This window comes from Engraulis encrasicolus, chromosome 20, assembly GCF_034702125.1.
Source record: "Engraulis encrasicolus isolate BLACKSEA-1 chromosome 20, IST_EnEncr_1.0, whole genome shotgun sequence".
In the NCBI taxonomy this organism is placed as follows: domain Eukaryota; kingdom Metazoa; phylum Chordata; class Actinopteri; order Clupeiformes; family Engraulidae; genus Engraulis; species Engraulis encrasicolus.
In genome coordinates, this window is record NC_085876.1 from 36,678,104 (window position 1) to 36,693,103 (window position 15,000).

A 15,000-nucleotide genomic window follows, 5' to 3' on the forward strand; every position below is an offset into this window, starting at 1 on the left:
ATTTGGGTGACTGCTGACTTACTGTCTAATTCACTATTCCCTTTACAGTTACTAAGTACTTTCTATTGACCACAGTGAGTTGGGGTGATGGTGTTGGTGTTTTTTCTTCGATTGCAACTTGTTGGTTTCAACGAACCTGTCTTTTGTCTTCCTCTTCACAATACCATCTGAATATCCACCATATGTTTGAATGATGCTCCTAAGAAAAAATCCTTGCATGTGATTGGATAAACAATTTGTCCATCATCTTTACTGATGTGCAACTTCAGCCACTCACATGAACTCATATGAACATGACACAACTGGGAACAATAGGTGGAAGAAGAGCCATAACACTGCCCATCTATGGAAAATCCCACCCCGTGATTCTGATTGGCTTATTCATTCCGAAATAATTCAGACTTCCATGAGACGGTCACATGGTTGAGTGAGGAAACCGGTTGGGTGGCGAAACGCAGCCAGATGGCATGAGTCAGGTTAGGTTTTTCAACCAACCGCAACGTGTAGTAACGATTGTGATGCTGAGGTGCACTGCTTTGGCTGGCCACTCATGTTACACTCAATCGTTCATCTCCTTGTTTTTATTGACCACAGTCAGTCGCAGTGGATGATGATGGTGTTGTTCTCTCTTCACTTGTGTAACTGAAGTGATACTGTGCAATTCGCCCCTTTCGGCTCGAACCTATATCCTACCAGTCAACGCTCCAGTTCGCCATGGGAAGCACAGTACGATACAACCAGAGATTCTTTAAGTACAGAGATATGCCAACATAATAGGTTTCTATGGGCACCTAACGTGACCAGGTTCCGGTCTGCCTAAAGGGGCGTGTCATAATATTCCTAGGATTGAATAGAACAGTCCTCAGCCAAGGTCTGCCTAAAGGGGGATTTCCCCCCCCAATAATAGAACCCAGAAACAATGGGCCAATGGAACCTCTCTCTCTCTACTCTCTCTGATACAACTGAGCTAAAGGTCCAGACCGATAGCTCAGCGCTACCAATGCTTTTTTTAAAATGTTTTTTTTGTTGTTGTTGCTTTTTAAAAGATATTTTTATGGGCTTTTTAGGCCTTTATTTCGGATAGGACAGTGAAGGTGCGACAGGAAGTGAGTGTGGAGAGAGATGGGGTAGGGTTGGGAAATGACCCCGGCCGGACTCAAACCGGGGTCCCCGTGGGCATGCAAGCCCAAGTGTGGGGGGCCTAGCACGCTGCGCCACAGCACCCCCCTTAAATGTATTTTTATAGCCTGGTCCTGATCATCCTATAATACTACCATTTCATTTCGTATTTATGGTCTGGAAGTTGTGTGATCTGACGCGATTGCGGGAAGCGGGAAGTTTGCACTCAGTTATGGTTTGAAATGATGGACAGCTCTCACCCACTCGCAGACAGTTACTCAACAACAACATAGCGCAGACCAGAGCCATTGGCGCAGACGTTTTCGTCATCATCACGAGCATCCTCCCCCTTTCTCCCCCACGTGGGGCGCTTATTTGCTTATTGGCTGTTTTCTGATTAGATCTGTGGGGGGGTGGCGAACAAAATTCCACCGATCTGGATCCTCCACAGAAGATCAAGGCCAGACTACCGTAGTGGAGCCAATCCTTTGGCGGAAGTACGTAGGATGGCTCGCGGGGCTAGTATTTTTAGGGGCTTTTATGGCTTTATTTGATAGGACAGTCAGAGACAGGAAACGAGTGGGACAGAGAGACGAGGTGGGATCGGGAAATGACCCCGGCCGGACTCAAACCGGGGTCCCCGTGGACATGCAAGCCCAAATGTGGGGGGCTTAGCGCACTGCGCCACAGCGCCCCCAGCACTACCAATTCTGTATGAGGCATTGGAAGGAGGTTTTCTTTTTTTTTATGCCTTTATTTGACAGGACAGTCGAAGATGGTGACAGGAAGCGAATGGGACAGAGAGACGAGGTGGGATCGGGAAATGACCCCGGCCGGACTCAAACCGGGGTCCCCGTGGGCATGCAAGCCCAAATGTGGGGGGCTTAGCACGCTGCGCCACAGCGCCCCCAGCACCCCCAATTCTGTATGAGGCATTGAAAGGAGGTTTACTAACATTCTACGCCAAACTCTGCTGTTTGGCATCTGTTACACTTGTAGTTTGTGGGTTTCAATGGCCTGCAGTCTTGTTGTGCTGATGGTGACGTTTTGGAGGACAGGATTGTACAGCAACTGTTGTTCCCTGATGAGCTCTGATTAATTAATTATTAATCTCTCCATTTTTCAGCTCCTAGTTTCCATTGACCGCAGTTGGGTCGTGGCGATGGATGGTGAAAGTGTTGTTCTCTCTTCACTGCATGCGGCTTGCGGTGGCTTCAGCTGGCTGCTGTGCTGGTGGTGAGGTTGAGGAGAACAGCTTTAGACAGCCACTCCAAGTGTTGCTTACTGCTCATTTTTCAGCCCCTGAGTCAGTTTCCGAGGACCGCAGTTGGCTAAGGTGGATGGTGGTACAGTAGTGGTGATGCAGCAGCAGACTGCTCTGTTCTGCTCTATTCTCCCGTATGGAAAGGATATTGTAAAGCCATACAAAAGTGTTACAGGTTTTGTATTAATTCTAAACGATATACATTTTTTTGGTTAAATTTACTTCTGAAAGTGGCCCCTTTGGTTGTTGGTGAAACTAGTATGAATAAAGTACAAATTGTAGATGGCATTTACAGATACAATTACTTTCTTTGTATGCTTCATGTACATAATACATACATATAATACAAACGTAATTCTGTATCAGAAAACCACTCAGGAGTAAATCATACAAGGCATGAATTCGTATAATTCATATTTATCTTGACCTTTTGTGTATATGTATGCAACATGATGCCCTACAAGGACCTTGTGTGTGTGTGTGTGTGTGTGTGTGTGTGTGTGTGTGTGTGTGTGTGTGTGTGTGTGTGTGTGTGTGTGTGTGTGTGTGTGTGTGACAATGTGTGTGACAATGTGTGTGTGTTGGGGGGTGGTGAGAGAGAGAGAGAGGATGTGTGTGTGTGTGTGTGTGTGTGTGTGTGAAAGAGGGGGAGAGGGAAGGAGGGAGGGAGGGAGAGAGAGAGAGTGTGTGAGGCGATATACTTTTACTGTAATGTGCATTTATGTGTATAAGTTCTTTGTGTATGTTTGGATTTGTGTATTTATGTAAGCTGACAGACACCTTAATTTCCTTCGGGATCAATACAAGTACTCTACTCTACTCTACTCTACTCTACTCTATAAGTGATTTACCATTATTTTTTTGATATGGGCTGCTCTATTCAATAGCTGTCGCATGGTTACCCTTAGGCTCCATGCTTGTAGGTTTGATCCGATCAACAACCCTAATGGTCGTGATGACAATGATGGGGGTGTACCAACTGCAGTACAGCATTGTGGCAGAAAGCTGTTGCGTTACTCACTTCTCAAACCTTCCACAGACTGCAGTAAACCTGCCGTGCGCCATTGTGATGGTGCAGACTTCTCACAATGGTCAGTGGTGCATTGCCCCAACACCAGTTAGCAACTTGGATATATGTATGTTATATAATGAGTTATTACATTTCAACCAACAAAAAACAAAGGTATCTCATTTTGCGTCACGCAATTACTGTGTGCGGTTGTGGAGAGACAGACACCTGCTCTGCTCTGTTCTGTTGTTTTGCTCCTGCAGCCCAGCGAGCTCGTGTTCAGCAAACAGCTCCCTCTGTGCCACGCTGTGCAACTCTGCCCACTGCCCACCATCCACAACGGGGAGAGCAGGCAGGAGAAAAAATAGCTCTGGAATACACTTGTGCCAGACACTTAGAGTGAAGTCAATGGAGTGAATGAATGGGAGAAAAAGAGCTGACCCTGACAACTGCAGCAGGGCTGAAAAAGAAGAGAAGGGGGGGGGTCTCTGAATAGTGTTGCAGAGGTGGATGATGGGAACTCTCTCTCTCTCTCTCTCTCTGTCTCTCTCTCTCTCTCTCTCTCTCTCTCTCTCTCTCTCTCTCTCTCTCTCTCCCTTTCTCCTCTCTCCTCTTTCTCAGCTCCACTCTCCATCTGTTTTTGACCCTATGTCTGTCTCTCATTTACCATCTTGCACCCTCTCTCTATCTCCCTCTCTCTCTTTCTCTCTCTCTATCTCCATCCCTCTTTTTCTTGCTGCACCGTAGGCTTTTTACTGACTGACGTCTACACCTTGGAAAGTGCATGACGGCATGTGTCTTACACAGGGCTGTTATTAAAGCCACTGAATCATCAGCTCTTATCTTTTCTGTTACAATCTGTATGTACTGTGCAGTGTAAGCTTTATTGACTTTATAGACGGTCTGCACAGAATGTGAGGAGGACCTTTTCTCAGTGTTGCTCAAAAGATGAGCTGGTCGTTCTGCAAACAGGTGATTCGATGCACACACAGACACACCGGCACTTACACATAACAAAACATGTAATAAAACTCGAGCAGAAACGCACACATCCACATGGAGGAACGTACACATACACTCGCACACACCACACAAACACACACACACACACTCACTATATTGAGAGTCAAGGTCTCCTGTGCAAGGACGTGCCAATTCCTTGAAATACCCAATGACCCTCAGGCTATGACACACTCTTTTTGATGATCCAGGAAAAACTCGCCGACAAATTCCAGAGCTGTCAATCCCAGCCAGCCGTGTTCTGAAAGTAAAAAACCACGCCACATTTTCTCTCTAGTACAGAGTAGAGGGCAGATCCTCAGAGTACACTAGCTAATCCTGTGTTGAGAACACAGTATAATCAGCTGATTCAGAGGAGGTTGTGTCACATTTGTGAGAGGGTTTTTTTACTTTCTGAACCCACGACTGACACCTCTCTTCGGTGACTGTAAATGGAATGGTAATTCCTGTATAGCATTTTTTTCCTATTCCTTCGGGCCCTCAAAGCACTCCACAATGTTACGCATCACATTCACCCATTCACACTACAGTGGCAGGAGATCATACAAGGTGCCAACCAGCCACCAGGAGCCATTTGGGGTTAAGCATCTTGCTCAAGGACACTTCAGTGGGGTTCGGCAGAGCTCCAACCCTGCAAGCTTCCAGTTTCGTACCACCTGCGCCACCATCGCTCCATCACCACCATCACTGTACGATGTTGCAGAGATCATAACAAATCTCTTCTGCTTCTTTTGCTCTTCTGCTCAGGGTATAGTAACAATGCAGACAATGTCTTAAGTACTAAATCAGTAATAAAGCACTGTCTGGTTTACAGTAACATACTGTAAATGTCTAAGGTTGAAATGTCTGATCTGAGAGATTTTTACTTTCTAAACCCGAGTAGCTCATGTACTGAGACTTTCATGGATTCCCTACTGATTTGCTGTTTTTATTTGCTGATAAACCCTAATGGAAACATCAGCAAGATGCACCAAAAAATTCAGATGTAACAAAAATTCAGATGTAACTTATCAATCCACACATAAATAGGTTTTCATGCACATTCTTATTGCACATCCCATTTAACGAGAAATTCAGTGCAAATGCACTCTGTTCGCACCAAATCAGTCTTAACCTTCCGAACATTTGTGTGAAAAGTTATGTACACATGTACTTTTTGTGCGTGTGAGTGAGACTTTTTGTGAAAGTGAGAGAGAGAAAGAGAGAGAGAGAGAGAGAGAGAAAAACATGTACTTTTTGTGCGCAAGTAAGCTCTGCACATAAGGACTAATAACTCAACCCACTTGATTCTGTCCGGCACCCGCTGTGTCTGGTTGCCGTCCGTGTTGCAGTTTCCCGCGAAGCTTGTCCACCGCTGGCTGCCGTACTCGCGCCGCAGTGCCATGGCGCCGTGCGTGAGCACCGACACTCCTTTGGAGATGCGTCTGCGCGGCTCGTCCCTCCAGCCCTGGGGCCGCACGGTGAGCAGGGCCTTGGGGAGGCCCTCCATGCCCAGGCCGGAGAGCGCTGGGCCCACGGCAAACCACAGGTGAGACTGCGTGGCCTGGCCGGCCACCCAGGCCGCCCGGAAGATCTGCTCGGCCTCCTCCTGGGAGCAGTACAGCAGACGCACCTGCAGTGGAGAGAGGTGTGGGGAAGAGGGGGAGAGGGAGAGGGAAGGGCAGGTAAGGAGAGAGGGAGAGAGCGAGGAGAGGATAAGGAACGGATAACGTGCTTGCATAGACTCAATTAGAGAGAGAGGTTGGGAGGGAGAAGATGGAGGGTTAGGTAGGTAGGCAGAGCAGGAGGAGGACAAAGTAACACAGAAATACTGCACGTGCAACTATGATGTCACACAGATGAAGATGAAGTGAGGAAAGGGAAGATAGGGGGGAAAGGTTAGGCGGAAAGATCAGGATAATGTAGGGGAGAAATAAATGCAGAGATGAAGTCAGATACACATAGATTCGCATAACCGGCCTCCGAGCACTCTTTAAAAATGGATCACCCCTTTTGGGGGAAAACGAAAGACCTTCCCCATCGACTCACATGTAGACTCGAGGAAATAAACATTATTCGTATACAAATCCTACTGGTAGACAGACACATAAAAAACACAGCAGATGAGTCAAATTCGATATGAGTTGGCAATACATTCCTGACGGTGACTTTGAATAGCATATAGCAGGGGTCTCCAAACTGACCGGCCCTCCACCTCTCTGCACCTCACCATTTGAACTGTCCCACAGACGCAATTCTCACAGAAAAAAAGATAAAATATATTTTTTAAATATTTTATTTTATTTATCAACAGGCCTTCCTACAGTTGAATTTTCACTAACCTAGTGTGAATCACCAGAAGTTTCTCATCTCACAGTAATATCAACAGGCCTACCTTTTCTACTGTATCACTCATAAACTGTCAATCACCATATTTTTCTAACCTTTCCTTGCTATTTTACATGGTTAATAGAAATTAAAAGGAATACCTGTGGTATTTCAAAATGAAATACATGTGAAGTACTCACTTCTTTTGCAAATCACTTGTAATGATTAACTATTTTGTACTAGAAATTATGGCTATAACAGGCAGTGGCCTAGTATACAGCCCACATGATTGATCCCGGCCCCGACAGTCAGGAACGATAATGTGGCCCCCAGAGAAAAAAGTTTGGGATCCCCTGGCATATAGGTACAAACGCTACAAACGCTATATCTCCTGTTTGCAAGTAGTGCTAACTACAGTATAGTATTGGTGCAGTCACTGAGTTAGCCTCAGTCATTGTGCTAACTCAAATTTATCACCCTGCTAAATGGTAATGTGCAGAGTAGTCCAATTGATCTAATACAATTTTTGTTAAGGTCTGCAAGTAGGATTTCTGTTTAAATAACATATTTTGACCCAAGTTTTCATAGAAGTGCGGTCAGGCCAAGTCTGTCTTGTCCCCCACTTTCAGGCGTGGTGCAAGAAATCTATGCCGTGACCTCACGCCGGTTATGCGAATCGGTAGGAACGTGGGGAGAGACAGAGGAAACCATGGGTAGGAAAGAAGGGAAGAGGGCAGAGAGGAGTGGTGTGGAGGGGGGAAGGAGGCGGAAGCACAGAAAGAGAAGAAAGGGAAAAGTACTTGTTGAGATGAAGTCAAAAGACGAAGGGAAAGGAGGAGAGAAGGGAGAAGAGAGGATGGGTGGGAGGAGGAGAGCAGATGATTGAGAGAAATGGACAAGGAGCACAGATGGAAATGTAAGGAAGATGTCTTTGCGGAGATGGCAAAGCCAGATAGATGAAGACAAAGATTGAAGGAAGTGAGAAGAGCAATAGGTGTGCGAGAAGGAAAGAGTAAAGGTAATGATACAGATGGCAACCCTTTGAGCTATGTTGCAGGCTAACAGCATGATTAGTTTCTCATTTTCCAATGGGATGATTTGCTGCTGATCCAAGTTTTCTTGTTAAAAGTGTTACAGTGATAAACAGTCCAAACAACATCTCGTAGCATCATTTCGCAGAAACATTGATCAAAGGGAGAAATGCACGCAGCTATGAAGTGAGGTAGAAATCAGACTGATACCAGCTTTTATCTACTACAACATGATCTCACAGAATTCTGCGACATGCACATGGACCATTATGACAAACATCTGTGGCAGCTTCACAGAAGGGCAAAAGGGTCACGGAAGTCTTCCATCCGTGATGGAAGAAGGAGGTGAAGGATGGATGGAGTGTAACGGTAGGGACACATAGGACGCGAAGCGAGGCGAAGCGAAGAGAGGCGAAATCCAACCGTCATCAGGTCATCGTGGCGAATCAAATGGAATGGAACAGTTATGCTGTTGATTTGATTGGGCCGTGGCAGGCGAATTCGCTCCTCATTTGCATAACATTAAACTTTCTTTAATAATTTCGCTTCGCTTCGCTCCTGTTCGCTTGCTGTCGCTTGCCTTCGCCTCGCCATCGCTTGCCTTCGCCTCTCTCATAGGAATGAATGACAAAGTTCGCAAATTCGCGTGTATGTGTCCCTACCGTTAGGGAGAAATGCTTGCTGATCGTGGGACAGATAGGTAGATGAAGAGGGCTGATGGAACGAGAGGGGATGGATGAGAATGGAGAGAGTAAAAGAAAGCAAGGGTACAGCTGGAGCAGGAAGAGACACTGCTGAATAGAACAGGCTATGTGCACGACAGCATGGGCTACACACAAGTTCTAAAGTCACAGCTGAGAAGTCTGGTTCATGACTCTCGCACTAGCACCTCAAGGACGACATCAGTGTGCAATAGCTTCCTCCTTCGTCCCGCACTGGTAATGCCTGCACTTGAGAGTCATATTTCCCCCGCAGTTTACAAGTCTCCCAAACATTAATATGAGCAACATGCACAATTTGAAACTCTCTTGCTAACTGCAACCGGAATGATTGGCCTCCACAGCAACACAACCCACCGGAAGTGGTCGAGCTACGGGAACGTTAATCTAACGTTCTGTTGTGCATGTGAATATAATACAATATAATATAATATAATATAATAGAATAGAATAGAATAGAATAGAATAGAATAGAATAGAACAGTGGTTCTTAACCTTTATTTCTTAATGCACCCCTTACCTGTTCCCAAGACAAGCCATGCACCCCCTTCCCAAATGTCTACACGTGTATACGCACCCCAAACATTTTTTTTTAGTGATTAGTTGCAATGATTCTTACTTTAGACATTAATCAATACTTTAATGACTTCACATGGGGACGAAAACATGTTTAAATTTGGTCTTAATTTGGCCTAATTTTAATGTTTGGGATCATAATTTTGGTCACAACCTCAACACAAACAAAATTCCGCGCACCCCCTGAAATCTCTGGCGCACCCCCAGGGGGTGCCCGCACCCCAGGTTAAGAACCACTGGAATAGAATAGAATACAATACAATACAATACAATACAATACAATACAATACAATGCAATACAAAGTAGAATAGAATAGAATAGAATAGAATACAAAGTAGAATAGAATAGAACAAAATAAAATAGAATAGAATAGAATGCCATTCAGTGTTTCCCGCAAAGCACTAATAAGTCAAGGTGAGAGGGGGGTTAACATGCATCAGACACATGTGGCATCTTTGGAAAGGCTTTGTTCTACAGTCTCACATAAAATAGGATGATATAAAATCCATCCAAGTAGTGTAAATAGATTACACATTTGTTATGTAAAAACAACTTCAGAAATAACATTCACAACACCAACTCTTGGGTTGCAGCTCTCGAAACCAAAGTTGCTAACTATGTTAGCTACTTTGTTGTTTGCAATGCAATTTGCCATTGGCAACTACCCAAGTTGCTAACAGCTAACAACTACGCTTTCGAGAAACACACCCCTGATCTTTACAGGGGACCTTGTCAAGGTGTTACAGTGTTTGTTGTGAAAGTGACAGTCTTACGGTAAATGTGAGGTCTACTGTAGGGCAAACCCTGACATTACAGGCAGTGGGTGAGGCTTGGACAGACGTAGAGAAGAGGAAAGTACGGAACGGGAGATTTTGGCAAACTGAAGAAGAGGCAGGCTGGCTGGGAAAGTCAAGGAGTACACAAGGCAAATGCAAGGCCAGGCTACAGTACACAAAGACCGAGAGAGAGAGAGAGAGAGAGACGGATATAGAGCAACACAAAGAAAAGGAAGAGGAATTGGGAAGAGATGGAAAGGTGCAGAAAACTAGAGAGAGCTGAACTCCTAAGGACAGGAAACACAGACGTAGGCCTATGGAGAGAGACGGATAGAGAAACAGCACAAAAGGAAAGAGGAAAAAGGAACAGATAGAAGAACGGATGCAGAAAATAGAGAAAAGTCAACTCCTAACACCAGATGGAAAAGGAGGATAAGTCATAAACAAACAGAGAGATGGAGAGAAAGGCTTCAGTGCATGAGATTGGAAGAGAGGAATCCGTAAAGGGAAGGAGAGGAGCTATCAGAGAGAGACAGATAACAGGCTACTAGAGACACATCAAGAAGATAGAAAATAAACAAGGGAGGTGATGAAAGGAAGAACATGGGAGAGAGGAGGAAGAGTGAGACATAAAAAGAGACAGAAGGAGTGGAGCGGAAGAATAAAAAAGACTGCAGCAAAAAACATGCGGTGGGGAACATAGTGAAACCGAGTGCAACAGAGCCAGAGAGGGACAGCATACTCAGAGGAAGAGAGAAAGAGAGAGGGGGCAACAGCAAAGGGAAAAGACGGAGAGAGAGGTAGAGAGAAAGAGAGAGGGGGCAACAGCAAAGGGAAAAGACGGAGAGAGAGGTAGAGAGAAAGAGTGAAAACAGAGAGTAAAGAGATAGCGGTGGCATAAAGAGAGAGCAAGTGAGAGAAAGAATGGAATAGAGAAAAAAGCAAGTGAGAGAAGGAGGAGGAGAGAGGAGTGGTAGGGTGGCAGTAGACGTTGGAAATACTGTAAACCCAGGGTGCTAATGAGCGATCAGTGGGGTGAGAGAGAGGCAGGAGAGGAGAGGAGAGAAGAGGAGAGGAGATGAGAGAAGAGGAGAGGAGAGGAGAGGAGAGAAGAGAAGAGGAGCGGAGAGGAGAGGAGAGGACAGGAGAGGAGAGGAGAGGAGAGAAGATGAGAGAAGAGGAGAGGAGAGGAGAGGAGAGGAGAGGAGAGGAGAGGAGAGGAGAGGAGAGAAGATGAGAGAAGAGGAGAGGAGAGGAGAGGAGAGGAGAGGAGAGAAGAGGAGGAGAGGAGAGGAGATGAGAAGAGAGGAGAGGAGAGGAGACGAGAGGAGAGAGGAGAGGAGAGGAGACGAGAGGAGAGAGGAGATGAGAGGAGAGGAGAGGAGAGGAGAGGAGAGGAGAGGAGACGAGACGAGACGAGACGAGAGGAGAGAGGAGATGAGAGGAGACGAGAGGAGAGAGGAGAGGAGAGGAGAGGAGAGGAGAGGAGAGGAGAGGAGATGAGATGAGATGAGAGGAGATGAGAGGAGATGAGAGGAGAGGAGAGGAGACGAGAGGAGATGAGAGAAGAGGAGAGGAGAGGAGAGGAGAGGAGTGGAGAGGAGAGAGGGGAGGACAGGAGAATAGAGAAGAGGAGAGGAGAGGAGACGAGAAGAAATGAGAGGAGAGGAGAGGAGAGGAGAGGAGAGAAGAGAGGAGAGTAGTGGAGAGGAGAGAGGAGAGGGGAGGAGAGGAGAGGAGAGGGGAGGAGAGGAGAGGAGAGGAGACGAGAGGAGATGAGAGGAGAGGAGACGAGAGGAGATGAGAGGAGACGAGAGGAGACGAGAGGAGATGAGAGGAGATGAGAGGAGAGGGGAGGAGAGGAGAGGAGAGGAGAGGGGAGGAGAGGAGAGGAGAGGAGAGGAGAGCTCAAACAAATCCAAACAAGTCTGGGCCACGCCGAAAATGAGCAAAAACATGCAGTCATGTAAGCAACAACACGGTGGGAAGAAAATTAAAAACACTGGAAAAAGAAGTGGGCTAAGAGAAGAGAAGTGGAGGAAGAGAGGAAAAGAAGATGAGGGGCTGTTTTAACTAGTGAGGAGGGATGGGTGATAGGGATTAGGAGCAAGAGAAGAGAAGAGAAGAGAAGAGAAGAGAAGAGAAGAGAAGAGAAGTGAAGAGAAGAGAAGAGAAGAGAAGAGAAGAGAAGAGAGAGGGATGAAGAGCAAGAGAAGAGAAGAGAAGAGAAGAGAAGAGAAGAGAAGAGAAGAGAAGAGAAGAGAAGAGAGAGGAGAGAGAGAAGAGAAGAGAAGAGAAGAGAAGAGAAGAGGAGAGGAGAGGAGAGAAGACAAGACAAGACAAGACAAGAGAGGAGAAGAGAAGAGAAGAGAGGAGAGAGAGAGAGAGAGAGAGGAAGAGAAGAGAAGAGAAGAGAAGAGAAGAGAAGAGAAGAGAAGAGAAGAGAAGAGGAGAGGAGAGGAGAGGAGAGGAAAAGTGGGGGATTGCTGCTGATGAGTGAGGGAAAAAAGCAACAAAAATGAAGAGAAGGACGAGAGGAAGAGGAGGAAGAGAGGAGAAGGAGAGGCAGAGAGAGAGGAGTGTTGTTGCTGGTGATCTCCAGAGATGAAGCGGAGGTTTTAGTTTTTCCCCCAGCTGCAGCACACAAATCTCTGTCTGTCTGTCTATCTGTCTGTCTGTCTGTCCGTCTCTCTCTCCGTCTCTCTCTCTCTCTCTCTCTCTCTCTAGAACCCCTTCCCAATCAGCCACTGATTAAAACCCACTCCAGCCAGTTAACTACTTCCCTTAATCACTCCAACCCCGAGTGTGAAAAGGCGGATGTAGGAGAGGTGGGGGCAGAGGATGGGGGCAGAGGATGGGGGGATGAAGAGGGAGAGTAGCGGAAGAGTGGAGGACGGGTGGTGGTGGGGGGTGGTGGTATGGGTTGGGGAAGGCGATAAATAAACACATGTAAAGCGGATGTAAAGAGATGGGGAGATGAGGGGTGGAAGGATGAGAGGAGAGGAATGGAGAAGAGGAGGAAGAAGAGGAGGAAGAGGGGAAAGATGGGAGAGAATTTTTGATTGGGGAAGGCAAAAACACATGAAAGGGTTGGGGGTGGGGGTTTCTTGTATGGTGGGGGGGGGGGGAGAGGAGGGAGGAGGGAGAAAAGAATACGTACATGAGTGGGGTGGGGGTTGAGGAAGGTAAAAGACACATGTAAAGGTTAAGAGTGTGTGTGTGTGTGTGTGTGTGGGGGGGGGGGGGGGGGTGACTGGGACCAGAAGTAAGGACAAATGAGTGCATGAGTCGAGGAAAAGGGGGGGTGTTGTGTGATGGAGAGAGTTGGGCAAGGGAAGGAAACAGTGGTGTAGTCTACGTAGAACGCGGTTATACGGAGTATACCCACTTCTACATTTCAGGGATTTCAGTATACCCACTTAAAATCAGGGCTTCGAACCGGTTCAAGGAACGAAAACGAAAACCAGGAACTTTTTGTATTTTACAGGGAACAGAAACGAAACCGGAAACGTTATTATTTTTTATGTTCTGGAACGGGAACACTTATTTAAAAATAATGGTAACCGGTTAATACCGGTTAATACCGTTCCTCAAACAAAACAAAAAAGTCATTATTTTCCTGCGCACGTTACCATGACGGCTGAGGTTCACGTCCTGTGTGACATCAGACATTCTCTGACTGAATGGAGAGAGAGCTGTAGATTACAAAGTCTTCACTCCACATCTTAATTAAGAGAAACCACTGTCATACAAAAGGACAGAATTTGCATTGCATTATTGTATGCATTATTGCAGGGAAGCGTGTGTAAAGCGCACCGACAATGTTCGGCGTTATTGGGCATCCATGGCCGCTTCAAATATGCACAAACTCACAATGTCCATCATAGTGCTCCCCGTGACCCAAGTCAGCATGGAGCGCACATTTTCATCATTGAGGTTTATTCTCTGCTTCTCCGCTTAGGTCGTCCCTGAATGACAAAATTCTGGAGGATATTCTTTTCATCTGCTTGAATAAACAGTTTTGAATGTAGGCTGACTCATTTGCACTTCCGTCTTTCTTGGTTAACGTCAGTTAGGCCTATGGGGAGTAATCAGCTGACAGGAACGAAATTAACCGTTCCGGGAACAATATTTTTTGGTTCTAACCGGTTCGGGAACGTCAATTTATTGGTGGAACTCAGAACCGGAAACGTTATAATTCCGTTTCTGTTCGGAACGGAACGTTTGGAAAAAAATAACGGTTCAAAGCCCTGCTTATTTGAATAGCACAAATATATACAGTATACCCACTTCAAAAAATGCTCAAATATACAGTATACCCACCATAAAAAGTAGACTACACCACTGGAAGGAAAGGAACACTTGAGGGGTGGAGGGCATTAGGGGTTTATGGGCGGTTTTAGAGCCCCTGTTGATGAACAATAATGTAAATGGCAATTGGGGATAGAGGGAAAATGAGGTAACACTTGAGAACTACAGTAGGAATGCACTCAGAGATCCAAGGAAGCTGTTTGATACAACATTTGACTACGTAACGTTACACCCTAATTTTCAAGTCTTTCTGCCTTTTGTGGAGTTAGAAACTAATGTCAAAATTATTCCGTATTTATTCCATTCCATATTTATATAATTTAATTGATCAGCCAAAGAATTAAAAATAAACACATGACACTCATTCTTGATTCTTTATTTCTTAACAATGTTACTGCCGCTACACTACACTCATTTGTCTGCAGTAAAAGTTGAGACAGCCTCATTTAGGGAGCCAGAACGTGGGGGTGCCAATGCACCACTGCATCCCCCTTTCTGGCACCTATGCCTACTGGATGAGTTGTATGTGTGTTTGCCTGTTAGACACATTACATTACATTACATTACATTACATTACATTGCATTTGGCAGACGCTTTATAACCAAAGCCACTTTCAGTAGAGGACGTAATCAAGCCAACATCACAAGCAAATACAAAGTGCACAGGAAATATACAGTGCAAAGTGCAGTTTGCAAACAAGTGCAGTTGCAAAGAGGGGTTAGTTTTTTTGTGTTTTTTTAAATTAATAAAGAGTACACACACAGCACACACACAAACACACACACACATACACACACACACACACACACACACACACACACACACACACACACACACACACACACACGCGCACACACACACACGCG

The 15,000-nt window shown here is 45.8% G+C and overlaps 1 protein-coding gene across 1 annotated transcript in view; it reads right to left on the bottom strand.

Moving 5' to 3' along the window:
* The window catches only part of grin2da (glutamate receptor, ionotropic, N-methyl D-aspartate 2D, a), a 97,371-nt gene that overhangs the window by 56,003 nt on the left and 26,368 nt on the right, over positions 1–15,000 (bottom strand). Inside the window, exon 3 of the mRNA XM_063185842.1 lies at positions 5,696–6,024. Within this exon, the coding sequence (XP_063041912.1) occupies positions 5,696–6,024 (329 nt within the window). The remainder of the gene's footprint in view (positions 1–5,695; positions 6,025–15,000) is intronic.